Source organism: Anabrus simplex, chromosome 14 (genome assembly GCF_040414725.1).
Source record: "Anabrus simplex isolate iqAnaSimp1 chromosome 14, ASM4041472v1, whole genome shotgun sequence".
In the NCBI taxonomy this organism is placed as follows: domain Eukaryota; kingdom Metazoa; phylum Arthropoda; class Insecta; order Orthoptera; family Tettigoniidae; genus Anabrus; species Anabrus simplex.
This window is the reverse complement of record NC_090278.1, coordinates 100,283,186-100,305,314: the sequence shown is the minus strand read 5'-3', so window position 1 is coordinate 100,305,314 and position 22,129 is coordinate 100,283,186. Positions and strand designations below refer to the sequence as shown.

Genomic DNA, 22,129 nt, shown 5'->3' with positions numbered 1-22,129 from the left:
GTATGCTGCTGACACAGGTTTGCACCATTTCTACAGTTTGTGTACACAAACACGGTCACGCCTTTGTTAGCGCTATGAATGTCACGACCAGATCCTTTGCATATTCTTGATTCTTTTCCATTCATTGTCTCATGCTGAACATTGGGTGCACTGTTGACCTTCACTTCTAATGCCTTAGTGTTCCTTTTGCAACTCACCTTCTACCTTTCTTTTCATTCTCTCTAATAGTCTTTCCAGTAGCTATACCAACAGTGTGATTCCTCTTTAGTTATCACACACTTTTTTGTCCCCGTTCTTAAACACTGGTATTATTATTCCCTTTTCCCAGTCTTCTGGCAGACATTTCTGTCTCCATATGCACTTTAACAATCTGTACACCCGTTGTAGTCCAACAAGTCCAACAGCCTTTTTCATTTCCACACTAATTTCATCCATCCCTGGTGCCTTCCCCATTTTCATTTTACAGACTGCTAATTCCACCTCTTAACAGCTATGGTTGGGTCATCACACCATACTACTACCGTCTCCTATGCACAATTTCTCACATTCAGCAGTTTATCAAAATACTTCTTCCATCTTTATTTCTTCGGGATGTATTATCAACTCTTCACCTTCCTCTTTCATCAGCTTCATATAAACTCTTTGTATAATTCCATACAGCATTCTTCTACTGTCAGCTCCATCTGTATTCATCTTTCATGAAAATTCTTCCCAACTTTTCTTCTCTTACCAATTTTTTACATTTCCTTTTATTGTCAAGATATTTCCTTTTGCTTTCTTCTTTTTTAATTCTACTCTGTTCTTGCCATACTTTCTTCTTTTCTTTCACTGGTTCCCTCACCTTTTCATTCCATGGCAGTGTCTCCTTTTTTTCACTCTCGTCGATGTTCTACCACAGGCACTCTCTGCTCTGCTTACAAATGCCCTTTTGTAGTTGTACCATTCATCTTCCGTATTTCCTATTTCAGTAACTGGAATTTGTTGTTTCAGTCTCTCCAGAAATTCTTCTTGCACATTCTTATTTTTTAATTTCCACACTTTTATTTTACTGTCTCCTATATCCTTTAATTTTTGCCATTTTCTTCACTCTCTGTTTTGCTATCACAACTCCATCGAATGCCTCTCCTGGTAAAGCTGTTGCATCCATCAACTGTCTGTGATTTGTCCTTTCGACCAGGAAGTAGTCAATTACTGATTTTATTTGTCTGCCACCCCAACCATATCTTGTAATTTTCCTGCCGTTTTTCTTCCAAAACAATGTGTTGGCGACAATCTCACAAAACTCGCCTAGTTTCTCTCCTTCATTCTTTTTTCCTATATCCATTCTTCCTTTCTTTGTCTTTCGTTTTCCACCTGTGCATTTTGGTCTACCATTATAATCAGTTCCACATCAGTTATCACCTTTTCTAGTTTCTCCAGGAATTCCTCGGTATCATCCTCTTTGTTCCCTGTCTGTAATTAAGTCCACTTTGTTCCTCATTCTCGGTCTAATTTTCATTATCTTGTCGCTCTTGTACTCTTCCAGCTATTTTGAAATTATGAGGCGCAGTCCATTTTTTGCTCCTTGTCCAGCACTTCAGTATAGTGTACATCATTACTTCATTCTCTTATCTTCTCTTGCATTCAACTTCACTCAACCCCATCATTTCATTACCCTCTTTCTCCATAAAATGTACCACTTCTGCCTTTGATTATGCTCACCTTCATGATGTTGGCTATTGGTCACCCAGTGCCCAAGGACCAGCAGGGTACCCGAGTCAAGTTCACATATAGGCTATTATTATGGTAGGGTTGCCACTCCCAGAGCATTTTATATGTACTTCCAGGTGTTAACTGCTCAGGAGTGCAGACACCTTTTACAACCGCTTCACTGAAGTAAAGACGTTGCTGACAGGATAAAGTTCTTCCGTTCTATCTGCCGTTGAGATTGGGGTCCTCTTCCGCCATCTAAACTGTTGACCATGTTCTCCTTCCCAGTGAGTTTGTGTCATTTCCTGCACAAAGGCTTCACCTGGTTCCTCCACCTGTAGCCGCTTGACCCTCGACCGGAGAGTAGCAGGGTGATCCTGACCGACCTATCACTTGAGTTATGGAATATAATGTTTAAGGTTTCTAGTGACACATGTTTCTCATTGTGCCTGTACATGTACTCCAAGGAATAGCATTCAAAATATAGAGTTAGTGTTGTTGTAAAGGTGAAGTTGCTAAAGGATACCAATCAGACTATTTATCAGATTATGGAGTGATATAAGTGATAAAGTAAGTGATAATGAATTGGTTTAGGTCTTTCTATATCAAATCGTAGACGACAAGCTCTCATGTTGACTCCGACCCTGCTGATAGAGATGTAAACATTCGTAAAGTTGAGATGTTGAGAATGACTTCTAAAAAAAGAAAACCTAATGAGAAAGTAAGAAGGTCTGACAGACGCTCCACAAAATCCTTCCAGTGTGGATGATGTTGATCAGGTGCCTCCAGACAGTCTTCAACCACATATACTTGCGTATTAGACCCCCTTTTACAGCCAAAAAAAGTAAAGGGGGGTTCAATATGTTATAACGTCAAACTTTGTGCAGTGAAGACATGACTTCTAGCCACTGAACTATAGGTAATACTGGAATGCTGACTGTCATGGTAGCGCTCGCAGAAAACTGCATCCTGTTCCTTGGCTAGTCACGCCCCCTCGTGTACGGCAAAGTTGACGAGATACTGAGTCTGGAAGTCAGCTGATGTGTTGTGTTTGATGGATTTTTTTGTAATATGTGACCGTACATCGAATTTGTGATGCAATCAAGACGCCTATTTGTTGTGTAGCATACGGTTGCACTAACAGGCAGCAGAAGAAAACAGATGTGAACTCACAAAATTTCATATCCACAGGTAAGGAGTCTAAAAGCACTACCTCACTGCAAAGCTATAAATATGGCATTTGTCAACGATAATTACTATTTTCTTCCGGTTTGGCTCTTTCCATTAAGTTTTCTATGTTTATGGAGATATCATACATGATATTTTGGCGTATTAAATGTCGTACGTTACTTTTTTATAGGTTATAGTCAGAATGATCTAGTTACAGAATTCATAACTTCAATTGCAGATTTCCATGGAAACGTCCGAAAATATTAAAGAAGTGGGTTATAGCTGTGAGAAGGAAAGATTGGACCCCAACAAAATACTGTTTTATCTGTAGTGAACACTTTTCTGAGACCTGCTACATGTTTGGTACAGATAGAAACAAACCACTTCTTAAAGATGATGCAGTACCTGAAATTTTCAATTTTCCAAATCATCTGCTTCAGCCACTCAAGAAAAGACGTAGAATTATTCAACGGCAAGTACCAGTTGAGGTAGGTATTATTTGCTATTATATTTTTAGGCTGTAGTAGTTTCACATCTCAAATATGCAGTAGGCCTACAGTGAACATTCCACTGCACTGTAAATAGAATTTCAGCATCTAGTTAGAAAGAGTAATTTTTTCTGTGTTACCTTATTCTGAGGGAACATATCATTTGATGTTATCATAGACTGTAAGTATCCCCTTAAACCCCTACACATGGTCAAAGGTATGTTCACGTTTGATGTTAAAAGTTCCATTCCACAAGGTGCTGAAATGCTCATGTTAAATTGTGGTACACATTCTTTGATCATTAAATTTTCAGACAAATGGAGAGTTAGGCCTATACTATGGAAGGAGAATGTTTAATAAAAGTAAAAATAATTGTGTTTGATGCAAACATATTTTACTTTACAGGATGAAAAGCCGCACACCAACTCAGCATCCAACCTCTGTGCTGAAGAAAATCATGTTGCATGTGATTCTCTTCCTAAGTTACCTAATCCTCCGGATTCACCAAAGAAGGTAGCTCTGAAGAAAAAATTTAAGTTGCTGCAAGAAAAACTTAAATGAAGGAACAAGAAGATTAGCAATAGGAAACTCCTTCTCAAAGAACTGAAATCTGCAAATTCATCAAATAGTGTCATTTCTGTGCTTGAATCAAGGTTTGAAGGCTTTCCGCTTGAAGTTCTTATGAATGCTTTCACAAATGAAGGTAATGCTAAACACAGGTGGCATTACACAAGTCTCATGATGCAGTTTGCCTCAACACTGTATTTCTATTCACCGAAGGCTTTTAGGTTTGTTCGTTCAAAGTTCCATGATTTGTTTCATTTACCCCACCCATCAACAATAAGGGCATGGACATCCAAATTGAACTGTGAGCCAGGCTATTTAGAAGAGGTATTTTTGTATCTGAAAGGGAATATTGATGAGAAACCTTGGTTAAAAGACTGTAACCTTGTGGTAGATGCAATGTCGCTATGCACACAGACTGTATGGGACCGGGCTGAGGGCAAATATTCCGGCTATGTGGACTGTGGTGAAATTTTAGGTTCTGAGGATGAACTGGCACCGGAAGCTCTTGTATTAATGCTAGTGTCACTTACACACAACTTCAAGTGTCATGTAGGTTACTTTCTGATTAACAAAACATCAGCAGAAATACAGTGTCAGATGATAAATGTGTGTCTTACAAAGTTACATGAAGTAGATGTTAAAGTGTGGGGCCTAACCTGTGATGGAACTTCTACTAATGTACAAGCAATTAAACAACTTGGTTGCACAATAGATTTAACAGTGAATAGTTGTAGCTTTGAGCATGTTAAAATGGGTATTGTTTTTGTTATTTTTGACCCATGCCATATGGAAAAGTTTTAGCCAGGAATACCCTCTCTGATAAGATGATTATATCCTCTTCCAAGGGTGATATAAAATGGGAGTACATTGCAAAATTAAATTAAATTCAGGAGAATGAGGGATTAAATTTTGCCAATAATGTTAGTGGTGCACACATTAGATGGGGAAATAAAGAAATGAATGTACAACTTGCTGTGGAGACATTAAGTTCTGGTGTTGCTGATGCAATTTCATTTTTAAGAAAACAGGGCTATCCTTTCTTTGCAGACAGTGAAGCAACTGAAGAATTTATATACATGATCGGCAGACTTTTTGATTTGCTTAATTCAAGGAACCCATTTCAGAAGTGTAACAAACAGGGGGAACAGTATTAGGTAAAATGCTTCACAGAAACCTGTGATTACTTGAGGTCCTTAAAGATTGAGGGTGTATGCCTACAAATTCTGTGCCATGCTCGTAAAATGTTCTGTGTGGGGTTTATTATAGCTGCCACTTCTATAAGTTTAGTTGCTAGAATATTGCTCACAAGAGCACAGAATCCATTTAAATACGTGCTGACATATAAGTTTTCACAGGACCATATTGAGCTGTTCTTTTCCTGCATTCGAGCTCGTGGGGGGTGGAATAATAATCCCAATACTCTGCAGTTGTAATGGGCATTAAGAAGGTTGTTGTTCGGAAGCAGTGTTTGAATATTGACTCAGTTCAATTGGGTTGTGTTTTTGAATTTCGTTCGCAGAAAAGTACAGTTTGAAATGTATGTAATGAGAGTAATGACACAGGAATAGAAGAAGAATATTCAGATTTGCTTTCTATGCAATTGTCTGAATTTCAGGACAACATTTTGTGTTACATTGGAGGGTACATTGTGATGAGGCTTTTGAAGTCCCTTACTTGCTCTCATTGTAGAGCAATGGTAATAAGACAAACTGAGAGTTTCCCTGATCACTCTTACGCAGTTCCCCATAAAACTTGTTAGTGTGCAGCATGTTTCGAGAGGTAAGCTAATTGAACCATCTCCAGATGTTCTAAGAATAATTCAGTGCACAGAGAAGAAATTTAGGTTGAGAGTTGTGTTAGGTGAGCAGATGAATGCCAGCAATCTAGACAAAATTATTGTCCAGTCAGTGGTAATGAACTTAAGTACTGGAGGTAAGTTGCCTTTCCATTTTTCACATCCAGTGGGTAGTGAATACCTTTGTGAAGAGCTGCATGAATTACAAATCCTCAGAAAAATTGCAGAAGTGTATCTGTTTATTAGGCTAGTGAGTTATGGCAAAAAACAAACATTGTATAAAGCTCATGGCAACTCTTCTAGTGTCAGGGCCAAGCTGAACAAACTTATAATTTTTAGCCATGTGCATATTCATTTCTAACATTCTGAGGTCTTTAGTTGGATTAAAATTTCAAACTGCAGTGAAGAATGTGAGGATATTTAAGGGCTGTAGTAAGGATGTATAGGAGAGGGCACATAAGTGACTGGTAAGACCACAATTAGGTTCCAGTATATGAGACGCTCAGCAAGATTACTAAATTTGAGAACTGGAAAAATTCCAAATGAAAGCACGATTTGTTCTGGGAGATTTCAGACAAAAGGTGAGTGTTATGAAAATGTTGCAAACTTTGGGCTGGGAAGACTTTGGAGTAAGGAGAAGATCAGCTCGACCAAGGAGTAAGTTCTGAGCTGTCAGTGAAGAGATGTCAGTAGATGAATAACGTTGAGTGGTGTTTTTAAAAGTAGGAAGGATCACAGTATGAAGGTAAAGTTGGAATTCAAGAGGACAAATCGGTGCAAATATTCATTTATAGGAAGAGAGGGATTGAAATAATCTACCAAGGGAGATGTTCGGTATATTTTCAACTTCTTTGAATGAATCATTTCAGAAAAGACTAGGGAAAAAACTGATAAGGAATCTGCCACATGGGTGAGTGGCCTAAATGCAGATCAATGGTGACTGATTATTTTGTAAAGTGGGTATATATTTTGTTTAATAAGTGTATGTTCCAATGTTAAATTGTGTATGTATATACACGCATACAAATGCTGTCTTTATCCTGATAATAAATATGGTTCAAAAACTGAATACAATGTATTTTCAATGGACCATCATTCACAGATATTCCTCGTCTAAAATCACTAGGCTATAATTTTTATGCATATCTTGTGTTTGTATGGCGTCTATGTTATTGCCTTTCTAATGTATCGGTCTCGAAAGCCAAGAATAACGGCCGAGAGGATTCGTCGCGCTGACCCCACGACACCTCCTAATCTGCAAGCCGTGGGGGTGAGCAACGGTCGCTTGTTAGGCCCTGACCCTTCGAGGCCATTGCACCAGGGGTTATTATTTTTTTTAGTGTACGTATACGCATTTACTGTTTTTGATCTCTTAAAGAAAAAATGTTTTGAGATTAATCAGGCCTAGAATATATTTTCATTTTATCCAATATTACTAGCCGTTTTCAGTTTCAAATTGCTATTAATGCTCTGAAATATATATTTCGTCGTAAATCACGTGAAATTTGCAAGAGACATTCTGCCTAAATGTTTAAAATTCGTTAAGATACTTGTGTCTCATCGCATGTACGTATAAGTCAGTCATGCCTCCTTGCCGTGATATATTTTCATTTTATCCAATATTACTAGCCATTTTCAGTTTCAAATTGCTATTCATCCTTTGAAATATATATTTCATCGTAAATCACGTGAAATTTGCAAGAGACATTACGCCTAAATGTTTAAAATGCGTTAAAATACTTCTGTCTCGTCGCATGTACGTATATGTCAGTCATGCCTCCTTGCCGTACAGCTAGTCGCACCGGAAGCCGCACTTCGCTCCCATACAGTCAGCGTTCCAGTATTACCTACAGTTCAATGCTTCTAGCGTATCATGAGCTATAAATTGTACATGTAAACATTCTTATAAGCTATAAATTTCATTTTTTGTTCCATATTGAAGTGCAGTTATAAGAAAAAGTTGACTTTTTCAATACAATATACAGTAAAATCTTGTTAATTCGAAGTCATTGGGGCGCTAAAATCGGACTTCGAATTACGTGATTTCGAATTAACCACCGCAAACTCGAAATTCAGAAATGCCAACCCTTGCTGCATCACAAAATATACTAAGATCCGTTAATGCATGCAGTCACCTTGGTTCACTGTTAAACCTTTCAAATGCCGCAGGAAAAAATGTATTTCCAAGATGAATCCAACAAGGTGCATTTATTGAAATAATGCTCTTGGATAAATTGCACAGGGGAGCCAACAAGACTGTCCAAATTGGAAACACATGACACCAACAAAATAAACTTTAAAAACCCAGACATATATTTTACACAAATATCAAGAATAATAAGTTCCCAAATGCTTAATGGTCCAGTAGGGTGTTTTTTGTCGCACATTAGGGTTATTGCCTTTAAAGAATGAATGTATGAGAGGATGCTTCATTTTTTTATTTTATAAACACTAGCTACGAACTGCTCCATGTGGGCCATAGCCTTAATTGTAGTGTCGTCAGAATCGCTTGCACTTATCACAGAATCGAACATGGCTAGAGCGGCAAGTACATAATTTTTTGACGAAATAATTGCCGCCTGTGTCGTATCGTGTTCGACATCATCTGTAGCTGCATCTCCCTCTGGCGTCACGTGATCACAGCCGATCATCGTGGTGGGATTCCGCTCTTCTGAAGTAGTCTCCGCATGGTCCGTGGTGATGTATTCGGCGAAAGTTCTACTGACATCAGACTTTTGCCGTAACTCCTCCCATTCTTCTTCATTGTCTTCATCTACTTCATTTAACAAACCAAAACCACGCTTGACGAAGCATTTCTTGATTGTCGATGAAGGACTGGCGTCGCTAGCAACTGTTACACTCCACATTGCAACAATCACTTTCCACTTGGGTATTTCTCCCGCCGGAATATTTCTAGCAACTTCATTGAGAAAGGAACGCACCAGTCGCTTTCTGTAGGCACGTTTCACAGATGAAAGTATACCTTGATCTAGGGGCTGCAAGTAGCTCGTAGTGTTGGCTGGCAGAAAAAGAAGACTCGCATGTTTTAAAATTAAATTATGGTTGTTTGCAGCGCACTGACCTAGTAACAGAAGTACTTTTCTGTCATGCCGTGCCATTTTGCGCTCAAGGCATACCAGCCACTCCTCAAAAATTTTGCCTGTCATCCAGGAATTTTTAGACGACTTGCATTTGAACGGGAAGTGCCTGATGCCCTTAAAACATTGTGGCTTCTCAAACAAGTCTGTCGCTTCCGTCCGTATTGTAACACGGCTGTGATCCTGTCCTTGTAAGACTTCCTGCCATGGCAATTCTCTCCTTTAAAACCATAAGTCCGTTTGGGCTCGGCATTAAAAAACAATACAGTCTCATTGGCATTGAGGATATTGTTCGGTGCATATGAATTGATTATGTGAGCCACGCTTTCTTGCCAACTGTCTGCATCGCTGGTGTTCACTGATTCTGCTTCTCCGCACACTGCCTGCCACGTGTTATTGTGCTGTGAAGCCACCCATTCGAACACTGAAACTCAAGCCCCATTCTTAGCGCCAGTTCATTTGCCTTCCCCTTAACAATCTCGCCATCAACAGGGATATTGTTCACTCAAACATACCGAAACCACTCAGTCAGTTCCACTTCCAAATCAGTTCCTCGAAAAAGCATTCGCTTTGCTGTATTTACACCCTGAATTTCTCGAGCTTCTATGCTCTCACGATTTTTCAAAAGCGTTGAAAGCGTGGACACAGGAATTCCCATGTCTTTAGCTATTTCAGTTTTCATTTTTTGTCCTTTGTCGACCTCCCTTATAATTTTCATCTTCTCACTCAGTGTCTTGGAAGAATACTGACGCTTAGCCACATCGCAACACAAAAATGGAACACACATGCCCTAAACTAAAATGCCGTAGCAATATACTAAAACACAGTATTAATAAAATGTAATAACTTTGAAGTTTATAACTGCACACTAAAACTTAAAATGAGTAACCACAAGAATACAAAAAATTTCACTAGAACTTGGCAACTCTGAAGCACGCTGTAGGCACTCCAAATTCAAAGTTCGGAAAGATACCCCTGTATGTTTCGGAAGACGCGTTCTATTGTGCCGCGGATAATTTTTAATTCAAATTATGCTGTAAAATACTTTTAACAAAATGAAGGACAGTTTCGAATTAAAAGTCTGAATTGCAATACTTGGACCGAAATTGTTCTTTGAATTACGAATTATCCTATTTCGAATTAAACAAGTTAAATAACATGAAAAACCGTACCTCGTGTTTCCAGGAACGAGAGATACTTTGAATTAGGCGGCATTTTGAATTAACCAATTTTGAATTATTGAGGTTCTATTGTATCAAGTAAATGATATTACATAAGTCTTGGGACTAGTTTCAGCCACTTAATGGCCATATTCAGCCAAATAAAATAAAATAGGAATTAAAAAGGAGAAAAACTATTTATGAGACTCACCTCTAATGTCTGATGTGGAACAAGCACTGACCTGCTGGGGGAATCAGGCAATGTGAAGAAAGGAGTAGATAGGGAGAGGAGGGGAGAAGGGGTGTCTAAGGTGTGGCTGAAGGATGAGGAAAGAAAGACCGCTGCTGAGAGGGGAATTTAAAGAGATTATAAAAGAAAGAATTATTTTTATCTGAGCATGATTACTAAAGATAGGAATTAAAAGGTCAAATAAAACGTTTGATTTCTCTGAAATTTCATTTAGATTGAAAAACTGTTCCAGATGGATTTTCATGTCTTGGTTGATGTTAGTGAACTTGTGGTTGTATCACCCATGTGCTGTCCCATGGTCGAAAATCTGTTACATTTCAGGACATTAACATGTTCTAAGTATCTTGTATGGAAGCTCCTACCTGTTTGACCGACATGAGATGTGTTACATTTATTACAATTGAGTCTATAAACACCTGACTTGGTGAGAACTCATTGCTATGATTAATAGAAGTGGTGTTGTGTAAAATATCTGTGTTTCTGTCACAAGTTTTCAAGGTTATTTTGATGCCATGCTTTTTAAATATGTTTGTGATTTGGTAGACTTGTTTATTATTAAACATAAAAGTAAATAAAAAATTATTGTGAGTTTTTTCTTTTGTTAACGTGGTTGGAGTTGGTGTTCATGTTTATTAATGATTTTCTCTATAAAGGAATTTAGCTATACTGCAAATGGTGCCGAAAAAAGAAAAAGCAAAATCGCGATTGTGGGTTCATCTGATTAATTTCAGAAGAGATATCTATGGTGCTTTCTCTCGCTTGTTTCCCCACGTGGTGAACAATCCGTTCAAATTTTATAATTTTTTTCCGAATGAGATATAAAAGTTTTGTGAATCTTAATGACCTGGTTCGAAAGGAAGTTGAAAAATCAAAACACTGATTACCGAAAGGCCATACAACCAGAGCTTCGCTAGCAATATTTATAAGGTAAGTTAACACAAATACTACTTTTAATGCAAATGAGTATTCCCCACGTATTACACCACACAAAATAATTTCAATACAAATGATTTTATTTTCAAGGGTTATGAATTTCATGTTGTTGGTCCGTACTGAACTGAGAATAACATATGAATAGTAACACAGTAAGGTTTCCACCTATTCAGTACTAATATGTATTTACAATGTTATAAATTACATGGTACTAATATGTATTTACAATGTTATAAATTACATGGAACTAGTTTCGACCCGCCTAGGGGTCATCATCAGCCATATTAAAGCATACATGCGTATTTTGTCGAATCCTGAAAACATGTTATTTTTAACTGTAATAATCGTATGGATTTTATAATTTTATAAAGTGAAGTTTGGTAATGAGATGAGAAATGTTAGTATGGTACAGGTGAGTGGTAAATAATAATATATATACAAACAAGTTTGGAACAAAGTACTAGTGGGGTGCTTAGAGTTGTAAAATATAACCTCGTGGATGTCAGTAGTCCTCGTACTAAAGAAACAATGTAAAATGACACATATAAACATATATACAAGTATGTACAAAGTCTGGAGAGTAAAGAGTGATACTCTTTTTAATGTTGAGTTGGCTTGATCACTTAAGCGGAGAAATTAGGTATTTGGTGTATTAAAGCTGTGTTGGTCAGTTGCGTTGTTGATTGTTGGACGTGAAGTTGTTTTTGAATTTCTGGTTGCAACCGGATTACTCCATCCACTCTTTCGATATTGTAAACATGTACCCAAGCATACAAGTATCAAAATTAATTCCAATAATTAAAAACAATTTAAACAAAAACAGCCACTTAAGCAAACTAGAGACACAAGACTTTATCACAGTATTAAAACTAATCATCAACAACAACTTCTTCACTTTCGACAATGTTATATATCAACAAGATGGCTTGGCAATGGGGTCACCGGCCTCAGGCATCTTAGCAGAAATATACCTGGACTTCCTCGAACACACCAAAATTGACAATGAATTTGAAAACATTCTCTTTTGGGCCAGATATGTTGACGATGTCTTCGTAATCATGAATGAGCAATCAATTAATGCCTCCACCACCCTCTTAAAACTCAACACTATTGATTCTCACATCAAATTCACACTAGAATCCGAATTAAATCAAAAAATCAACTTCCTAGATTTAACTATCACTAGAAACTCAGATTCTTTCAGTTATAAAATATTCAGAAAACCTACTCAAACAGCCTCCACCATTCGCCAAGATTCAGTGCACCCCCAGTCCCACAAACGAGCCACATACAACAACCTAGTTCACCGAGCCTTCAGCATACCCATGTCCAAGAAAGATCTAAAGAACGAACTTAACACAATTCGCGGAATTGCAAAATACAACGGCTTCAGCAATCATTTTATAGAAAGGATAATCAATAAACAAAAACATCGCCCTAAAACTACCCTCAAAAAAGAAGTGACTAAACCTCTAACATTCTCCACCTTCACGTTCAACAATGATATCTACAAGTTAACCAATACCTTCAAGAAACAAGGCGTTAAAATAGCCTTCAAAACCAACAATAAGAACACGAACGTCTTACACAATACTTCACACATCAACAAGACCAGCAGTTTTGTAAAATCAGGAGTTTACAGGATCAAATGCAACACCTGTGAAAAATCCTACATCGGACAAACCGGTAGAAACTTCAATACCAGATACCACGAACACACTAATGCAATAAAATACAACAGGTTTTCAGCCATCGGCCAACACATGCATGATTATAACCATAATTTCACCAATATCGAACAGGACATGGACATCCTCGAATTAGCAAACAAGGGCCCTTTACTCAACATAATGGAAAATTACTACATACACCTAGACCAATACTTCAACGCCAGTCACAATCTCAATGAAATCTCAGAGAAACCCAACATACTCTTCGATCTATTCATCACTTTCCTCAGAAACAATAATTCAGCCAACCAAAACTCAATCCTAAGTCTAATCAAAGGTACTTTTCCGAGACAATTACCCTTTTTCCCGCACCCTTCAGCCCCGCCTTAAAAAGCTCCCCACCCCCACCTCACCCCAAGCCACCCCCACTCTTCCTAACCCCCTCCTAACCCGCACGCGCCTGCCCTCCTCTCTGCCCACACTTCTCTCCCCGCCACCAATCGCACACCATCAGCTATACTACACACACCGCAGCGCGAGGTAAGCGTCCTTTCACTTTATGTTAACCTTTTCCTATCTCCATTTTTGTTTTTACTGACTTTCTCCATTTAAACAGGTCCAATTTGGTTTCCGCTAAGAACTGAGAATCAATATATCCACGCGCAGTTTCCACCTTCTTCTCAACCAGAAATTCAAAAACAACTTCACGTCCAACAATCAACAACGCAACTGACCAACACAGCTTTAATACACCAAATACCTAATTTCTCCGCTTAAGTGATCAAGCCAACTCAACATTAAAAAGAGTATCACTCTTTACTCTCCAGACTTTGTACATACTTGTATATATGTTTATATGTGTCATTTTACATTGTTTCTTTAGTACGAGGACTACTGACATCCACGAGGTTATATTTTACAACTCTAAGCACCCCACTAGTACTTTGTTCCAAACTTGTTTGTATATATATTATTATTTACCACTCACCTGTACCATACTAACATTTCTCATCTCATTACCAAACTTCACTTTATAAAATTATAAAATCCATACGATTATTACAGTTAAAAATAACATGTTTTCAGGATTCGACAAAATACGCATGTATGCTTTAATATGGCTGATGATGACCCCTAGGCGGGTCGAAACTAGTTCCATGTAATTTATAACATTGTAAATACATATTAGTACCATGTAATTTATAACATTGTAAATACATATTAGTACTGAATAGGTGGAAACCTTACTGTGTTACTATTCATATGATTTTATTTTAACATAAATGTTGTAATTACAGTGATATTAACATACTTACAAAACTTTAAATAAATAAATTTCATGTGGCAATTCCTAGCCGAGTGCAGCCCTTGTAAGGCAGACCCTCCGATGAGGGTTGGCGACATCTGCCATGTGTAGGTAACTGCGTGTTATTGTGGTGGAGGATAGTGTTATGTGTGGTGTGACAGTGGCAGGGATGTTGGGGACAGCACAAACACCCAGCCCCCGGGCCATTGGAATTAAAATGAAGGTTAAAATCCCCGACCCGGCCGGGAATCGAACCCGGGACCCTCTGAACCGAAGGCCAGTAGGCTGACCATTCAGCCAACAAGTCGGATAACACAGACATTTAAGAAAATTGTATAAAAGAACATCCACTTTTCCAGATTCATGCACAAAACAAATAAAGGAAAAACGCTAATAACTACACTGCTCAGAATGTGACTCGTGTTGTTAAAGCAATGAGATGGGACTGGACTGACCCATCAAAATCAAGCCTGGTTTGGTTCCCCTTCCACGTGACGGGACTAGTTTAACCTTGACTTGACTGAGACTTGATCTCTGTGTATGAAATATAGCTGTGGTAGCCTAAAACAAAGGGAGATTTCAGTGTTGGACATTCCTGTTGACGGACTAGACGTGACTGGACGTGTTTGGTGTGAAACCAGCCTAAGTGGCTGAAACTAGTCCCAAGGCTTATGTAATATAATTTACTTGATATATTGTATTGAAAAGGTGGACCCTCATGTCAGTTTATTCTTATATCTTACATGGAAACATTCTACACTATCTTTAACAAACTTAGTATTTGAGTTATACTGGCTATTTTCGTTGGAAGGCAGTATTTCTAAATGTAAAAACACAATAAAGGGTGAACATGACTTTTAGGCCTACATATAAAGTGAATATAGTCAGTTTTAGTTACTCATATCACGCCATTCGTTTCATCTCATTGATTCCTCTGACGATGTTGACGTCAGGAAGGGCATGCAGTCAGAAAACTCACTACGAAGATTCGTCTCACTTCATACTCGATGCCCTAGAGGAAAGGGACAAGGGTATCATATTATGCAATATTGATACAAAATAACTTAATCGCCAGTCATTTGTCTCTGTCAGTTAAGCAGTAGGCCTACCACACAGTAAACCTGAGTAAACATGATTACTGCTCTCATTTTAATTGTCTTGTGAAGCTAACTTCCCTGCTACCGGCATGTCGTCATGCCATGTGCCGTCATCTTTAGTGTCATCGTGCCTCAGCCATACACTGAAATGGAGACTATTCGAGGTCCCGTTCCGTCTTTTCTGAACATTTTAAAAATAGTTTTGTTCCCGACTATAGCATCCGAAAAGTGAGAATCTATTCCCAAGTGGTTTCTGGAGATAGTCTCTGATATTCCCAGTTGGTGTATGTGTAGCAGAGGTCACTTCTTCCGATTAAAGTCGTTCTGTAGTAAGCGCGAGTTGATAACTATTGTACTTCCGAATGTAATACATAGTGACTGGAATCATTCTTTGGATAACTGCGGTTCTTAAAAGTCCGACCCTTACTTTTAAGTATATTTCATGCTCGTTCTCTACATTTGTCTTTTCAGGATTTACTAAACAGCTGTAAATGATATAAGAGACACTGCATTGTTTAGGTTAAGTATGCTATTGCCTGGATAGTGCCAAAAGTTTCACGACGAAACGAATAAAAATAAATAACAGGAACGTTTGCTACAGGTGTGGCGGTAATGTACGTTCATTGTCTCCTTTTTTTTATTAACGCATACCCTAGTATGTTCTGTTTGGCGTCTCTGAAAATTGTTAAAAGTAAGTGGTGACACATAAAAATTACTATTTTTAATAATATTATTTGTTAGCTACATTGGCAAATAAAACAATCATTATGATTGGATAAACTCGCTTCTCTCCAAAAGTACCTATATTGGCCTAAATTACGAGATATTAAACAATCACTTTGTTAATGATCTCGCTTGCTATATTAATAGGAACCGTGAATATTTCTTAACTAATGTAAACTCATTTCCTTATCCCAAGGTGGCGCAGCTTTTTTTAGACATGCCCCCAGCGGAGGGGAGTTACATGTGCCATTTTTACCGCATATCAACCTTCCTGCCATTCGTAAATCTCTGGCAGAACGGTACCAGGAATTGAACTCTGGCTCCCTAGAACAGCAGCCAACTGTGCTAACCATTTTGGTGGCAGACATTCTTAACTACAGAACACAGGTTGCCGGTACCGTTCTGCCAGAGATAAGGGATGCATGACTGATGTGTGCTTGCAATGCGCGGGTGGGACACGAAACTATTGACCTATTTGTGCGACGTCATCAGAGCTGCAATAAGACTTGTACCTGCTTCAAAGCAGAATTGTTGCAATTCTCTAATGAATTACGTTGGCGGGGGGGGTCTTGAATGCAAGATTTATTTTTGTCTCTGAAAGCCGGGGAAGGGTCTAATACACGGGGAAATACGGTATTTCAGATCCTTCAAGGACATGTTCATGTTGGATTTGATGGAGTCGATCCATCTCAATACTAGCCTCCGCCTTTCCAACCATAATAGTCTTCTCCAAAGAATTGGAGGATGTCATAATATGTACAGCTGAGCCGTGCATTTGTCTTGTTCGCTGTCCACATCAAAGCCTTTGAATGCTGCTTGATTACCAACGCGTTCGACTTATGCCATCATTAGGAATCCCCAGCCAGGAATTGAAGACAGGAGCCCTTGGACCAAAGACCAGAGCTGAGGGTGCACAAATTCCAGAAGACAAATAACAAACATAAATAACATTTTTATAAGGAAAAATGTCTTTTTGTATTTATATTTTATTTTTCAATAAATTTTGCTTTTTTTTAAACTTTGCATTTTATTGTCAAAACACAGTAGAAGGTGGTTTACAGAATGTTAATTGGAAAAGCCTTTATTTTGCATAATATCGCTACATCCCTTAGTTGTTGTACTGTACCCTTATGTGAAGGTAGCTTGTCTCATTTCAGACTTGTCTAACTTTGCTGTCCAGTGTGTCCGCTAACTCTGCCTGCCGTGTGACTAACCCTGACCTTGCTGGTGAGTAGCTCTTGGATCTTTGAGTGTAACACTCTCTCTTCGTTGTGTATCGTCCTCTAAGATTGTGCTCTGTCTGCAGGTAAATGTTTCCGTCAGCGAGTGTCCTACCTGGTGCACCGCCGCATCCACACCGGAGTGATGCCCTACAAATGCACTGCGTGCGGCAAGAGCTTTCGCTATAAGGTATGTAACTATGGTAACAGGAGGGTAAGAGACGACGATGATGGTTAGACTCTGTAGAAGTAGGGGAGATGCAGAGAAGCTCGCTGTTGCGTGAAGCCTCTCTGGTCTTAACTGGCTACATGTAGTATAGTTCGTGACGTTCCTTGGACTGAGCCATCATCTTTGGTTGGAAGTAATACTTCCTTACTCTTTCTCGCCTGTAATTACTGATGGTAGTAATTTTCTAACTGTTGGGTTCGATTCACTTGCCGATACGATGTCGATGGCACTATACAGTCATGGTTTATTTGCGTATTGCCACTGCCGTCGTGCTGAAATCTGTAGTTACACTTGCAGGAGTAAGTAAAGCTGTAGGATTGTAAATGTGTTTGGATGAAACCACGTGGGATGTTCGAATAATATATTTAATAACGTAGTTGGTGTCAAATGACGAATGGTCTTATTTCGCCCAATACTTACTTACAGAATTCGATTAGGATGTCTAAGAAGCAAGAAAAATTTGGAAGAACTCTTCTGAAAAGGAAAGCAACATTACCTCCTCTATAAAGATCAGTTCAGTTGAAATGGAAGATAATTTCGTTATCAACTAACCTAACCCTTTCTTGCCACGACTTTGGTATGATTTGCAGACTTTGACTTTGTGTATTCTTTTTGACTTATGGCATATGTACATGTACAGTTGTACTAATAAATGGTGTATAACTTTTATACACCGTTTATGTGGAATTTGTTACTAATAAACCGTGTATAAGTCTCCTGTGTATACATCTGTTATAGTTATTTTCTAAATTACTTATACAGACCAGGGCCCTTGTATAAACATTGTGTAGCAGCGAGCGATGAAAAAGGAACTAGTGATCACTTTATTTTAGTGGCATTTACTGTCTGCAGTAATATAATCCTGGTGAAATATCCGACTTATCCATTGAGCAGATACTGAAAGAACGGAAAATAATGTTGTTCTCCACGATATTTTTAACATACTGTAGAAGACAGAACATTTTGAGGTTATGGAGGCTAGAAATTTTCGTAAAATAAAACACTTATAAGACGGGAGTTTTAAAATTAAATATCGATTTGCGAAGGAGTATGCTTGAATTGTCATTACCACAGTAAGAAATGACTTAACGAAAGATCCTAGAGTAGCTCTATATCTTGCGAAATTCAGGTTCTCACAGCACTATGGACATGAGCGCGGCAAGAGATTAGTAATTATTATCAGTGACAGTTATTACTATGAAACGTTTCTCCTTAATTTGAGGATCCATTGTGCACCCTTCTGCCTTTGTTCTTCGATCTTAGAACCCCCAGGCACAAGCATGCACTCATAAACTACATAGACTTCACAAACACAATCCATTTATCTTCAAGAATTGTACATTTATCACTGATTTTTAATTGATCAGTATTATACTACTGATAAAACAAACACTGCACTGCGTAGGACTGTTTGGAGATTTAAGTACGCTCTGTTTGGGAGATCAGCCAGCCAGCTGTGTCACGCGTTCTTCCTGTCATAAATCAAGAACTAAATGAGATAAACACTTGAGGTTTATTTTAAAAATAACTTCCGTATCCGAAGACCATTTGCCTCGCTTTGACACCCCGTGCAAAGTGAATAGTAAAGACATTGTCCAGCGACTGACTTTTCATGCTTGCGCATTCCAATTTCTGAACATGGCTTAAAAGGAAAGAGACATACTGAATTTTTTTATCATTTACATTTAAAATCAAACTTATCTGCGTTGAGCCGAAATGTTTCTTTACCAGCAGTTAAAAATATTACGAACATAATGAAGATGAAATGGGAGTTATGACATGATAGCTTCCAGCAATGAAGATTTTTTATTTGACATAAATTTTAATATTTTCACACTCGATTACTTGTTAACATTATAACATTCCTTTTTATTGAAGTCTTTAGATGGAGATTGAAATTCTGTACTTAACTGGATATTCACCTATTTCAACCGATAATATTCAGATGTAGGATGCAATAGTTACGTAGAAATGAAAACGTTAGCACAGGATAGGGTGGCATGGAGTGCTGCATCAAACCAGTCTATGCACTGATGACTCAAACAACAACAACAACAACAACATTCAGATAGGCCTAACCACCAAAAGCGACCATGAACGTGAAGAAATACGTCAGTGAACTGCAGGAAGAGATTCCTACGACTTCGAACGAGTGTATACAGTAAAGCAGGGAGCACATTGCATCCGTGCCGCTCGGTTTAGTTCAGTTCAGTTTCCTGCGTATCCGTTCGCATCAGTTTGCCTGCCGCACATACCTTCCGTCTCTTTCAGAAGCTGTCAGCGAACCCGACTTGGAACAGTGCCTATAGTAATGTTGAGCACTTTGCGCGGACACTGACGCAGTTTCAGATGGAAAGTTGTCATGGCACATTCAGACCAAACCAAACTGCATGGCTCAACAGCCCCGAGGGGCCATGGCCTACCAACCCCCCGCTGCTGAGGTCGAGAAATTATAGACTGCGAAGAAGAAGTAGAGAGAAAAGAGAAGATTTTGCATACATGAAATACATTTAAAAAGGGAACACTGTGGTGAATATTACCTTCATTTTGCGGACGTCCTACTTGATGAGCACAACTTCTTTATAAATATTTCAGAATATCAGTCTCCAAGTTTTTGAGATGCTAAGCGTTCTCCCCCCCCCCCCCCCCCCAATCAAATTTCAGAAAACCAGTATTACCTAGGGAGCAACTAGCAGTAACATCGAAGTAACTATTGATTTCCTTTCATATTTGATTTAACAATACATGGTCAAAGTAATTAGAATTGTATAATACTACAGTAGAACCTCGATAATTCGAAATCGGTTAATTCAAAATCCTGTCTTAATTCGAAGAAGCTCTCATTTCCGGAAACATGAGATACAATTTTGCATGTTATTTTAATTATTTAATTCGAAATACGGATAATTCTTAATTCGAAGTACAATGTCGGCCCCATTACAGAAATTCAGACTTTTAATTCGAAACTGCCCTTATATTTTTCTTTTTTTGCTAGGGGCTTTACGTCGCACCGACACAGATAGGTCTTATGGTGACCATGGGATAGGAAAGGCCTCGGAGTTGGAAGGAAGCGGCCGTGGCCTTAATTAAGGTACAGCCCCAGCATTTGCCTGGTGTGAAAATGGGAAACCACGAAGAACGATCTTCAGGGCTGCCGATAGTGGGATTCGAACCGACTATCTCCCGGATGCAAGCTCACTGCCGCGCGCCTCTATGCGCACGGCCAACTCGCCCGGTCCTTTACATTTTAAAACAATAGTATGTTACAGAGTAATTTCAACTCGAAATTTATTCGCTCCGCATCATAATAGAATGCGCGTTCCGGAACTCACTTCGATGGGTCTACAGTGCGCTTCATGATTGCTAAGTTGAATGAAATCGGAATTCTTTTGTGTTCAACCTTTTAAGGAACGCCGTAATATCACGCAACATGCAGTGTGCGGGAAAACAGAATCCGCGAACACTGGCAATGCCGACAGTTGACGAAAAAATGTGGCAGATATAATAAATTCGTAGGCACCGAACAATATTGACATTGCCGGTGAAACTGCAATGCTTTATTTTAATGCGAGCCCAAACGGTCTTATGTTTTTAAAGGAGAAATTGCCAGCCGGGAAATCATACAGTGTGAGGGATGGGGGTCATAGTAGTGCGTTGCAATGCACATGGAAGCGAGATACTTTATCCCCTCGTCATAGAAAACTTCGATAAGCCACAATGTTTTAAGAGCGTCGGACACTTTCCATGCCAGTACAAAGCATCTATAATGAAAATGCAAACAGTAAAGAAATCCAAAAAATAATGCATCTGCACAGGGGAACCGGCATAATTTATCGTCATCTTTGAATTGTGCGATTTTTTTTTCTTTTCTTTCATTGCGTGAGGTTATGTTTGTCAGTGATTTATCCAAGTGCATTATTTGAACATTGTAAATGCACCTTGTTTGATACATTTTGGAAATAGTTTTTTTTCCATGGCATTTGAAAGGTTTAAACTGTGAATCGAGCTGATTGCATGTATTAATGGGTTTTAGAATACTTCGTGATGCGGCAAGTGTTTACATTTCTGAAGTACGGGAGAAGTCCCATGGCGGGAAATCGTACAAGGATAGTGTCATAGGAAAGTTTGATTTTAAGGGCATCGGGTACTTTCTGTGTAAATACAAGGCATCTAAAATGCATACAGTATAGTAAACCAATTAATGAAGCACTTGCACATGGGAGCGAGCATAGATTTCTCCTCATCTTTGAATCGTGTTTTTTTTTCTTTCTTTCGTTGCGTGAGGTTACGTTTATCAGTGAGATATCCGAGTGCATTATTTGAATATTGTAAATGCACCTTCTTGAATACATTTTGGAAAGTTCTTTTTTCATGGCATTTGAAAGGTATAAACTGTGAATCAAGGTTAAATGCATGTAGTAACGGGCCTTAGAATATTTTGTAATGCAGCGAGGGTTGGTACTTCTGAACTGCGAATTGGCGGTTAATTCGAAATCACGTAATTCGAAGTCCGATTTTTGAGTCCCAACGACTTCGAATTAACGAGGTTTTACTGTATAAGCCAGTGTACCGTCTGTCATATTTCGTCACTATAATAGTTACTTTAGATTTAAATTCAATTTGTAGCAGAGGACTAAAATATCTCTCTATTTATTCCACGGTTTCATAAAATTTTTGTCAGGAATCCGCGGGCTTTCCATCCACTGATGCATATTTGTCAGTTAAAAAATTGTC

The 22,129-nt window shown here is 38.6% G+C and overlaps 1 protein-coding gene and 1 long non-coding RNA gene across 10 annotated transcripts in view; both read left to right on the top strand.

Moving 5' to 3' along the window:
* LOC136885212 (zinc finger protein ZFP2) overlaps positions 1 to 22,129 on the top strand; it is a 69,530-nt gene that overhangs the window by 26,340 nt on the left and 21,061 nt on the right. For 8 of the 9 annotated variants that reach the window (XR_010861501.2, XM_067157646.2, XM_067157643.2 and 5 more), the window contains 2 exons: positions 17,104 to 17,173; positions 17,253 to 17,356. Coding sequence is in view for 8 of the 9 variants with exons in the window: in XM_067157646.2 (XP_067013747.2) it covers positions 17,104 to 17,173; positions 17,253 to 17,356 (174 nt within the window). In the remaining variant the exon portion in view is untranslated. The remainder of the gene's footprint in view (positions 1 to 17,103; positions 17,174 to 17,252; positions 17,357 to 22,129) is intronic. The other variant, XM_067157642.2, reaches the window with a different exon arrangement.
* Positions 2,718 to 4,237, top strand: LOC136883226 (uncharacterized). Its single transcript, XR_010861225.2, has 3 exons — positions 2,718 to 2,880; positions 3,098 to 3,347; positions 3,753 to 4,237. It is a non-coding gene; the product is annotated as an uncharacterized lncRNA (long non-coding RNA).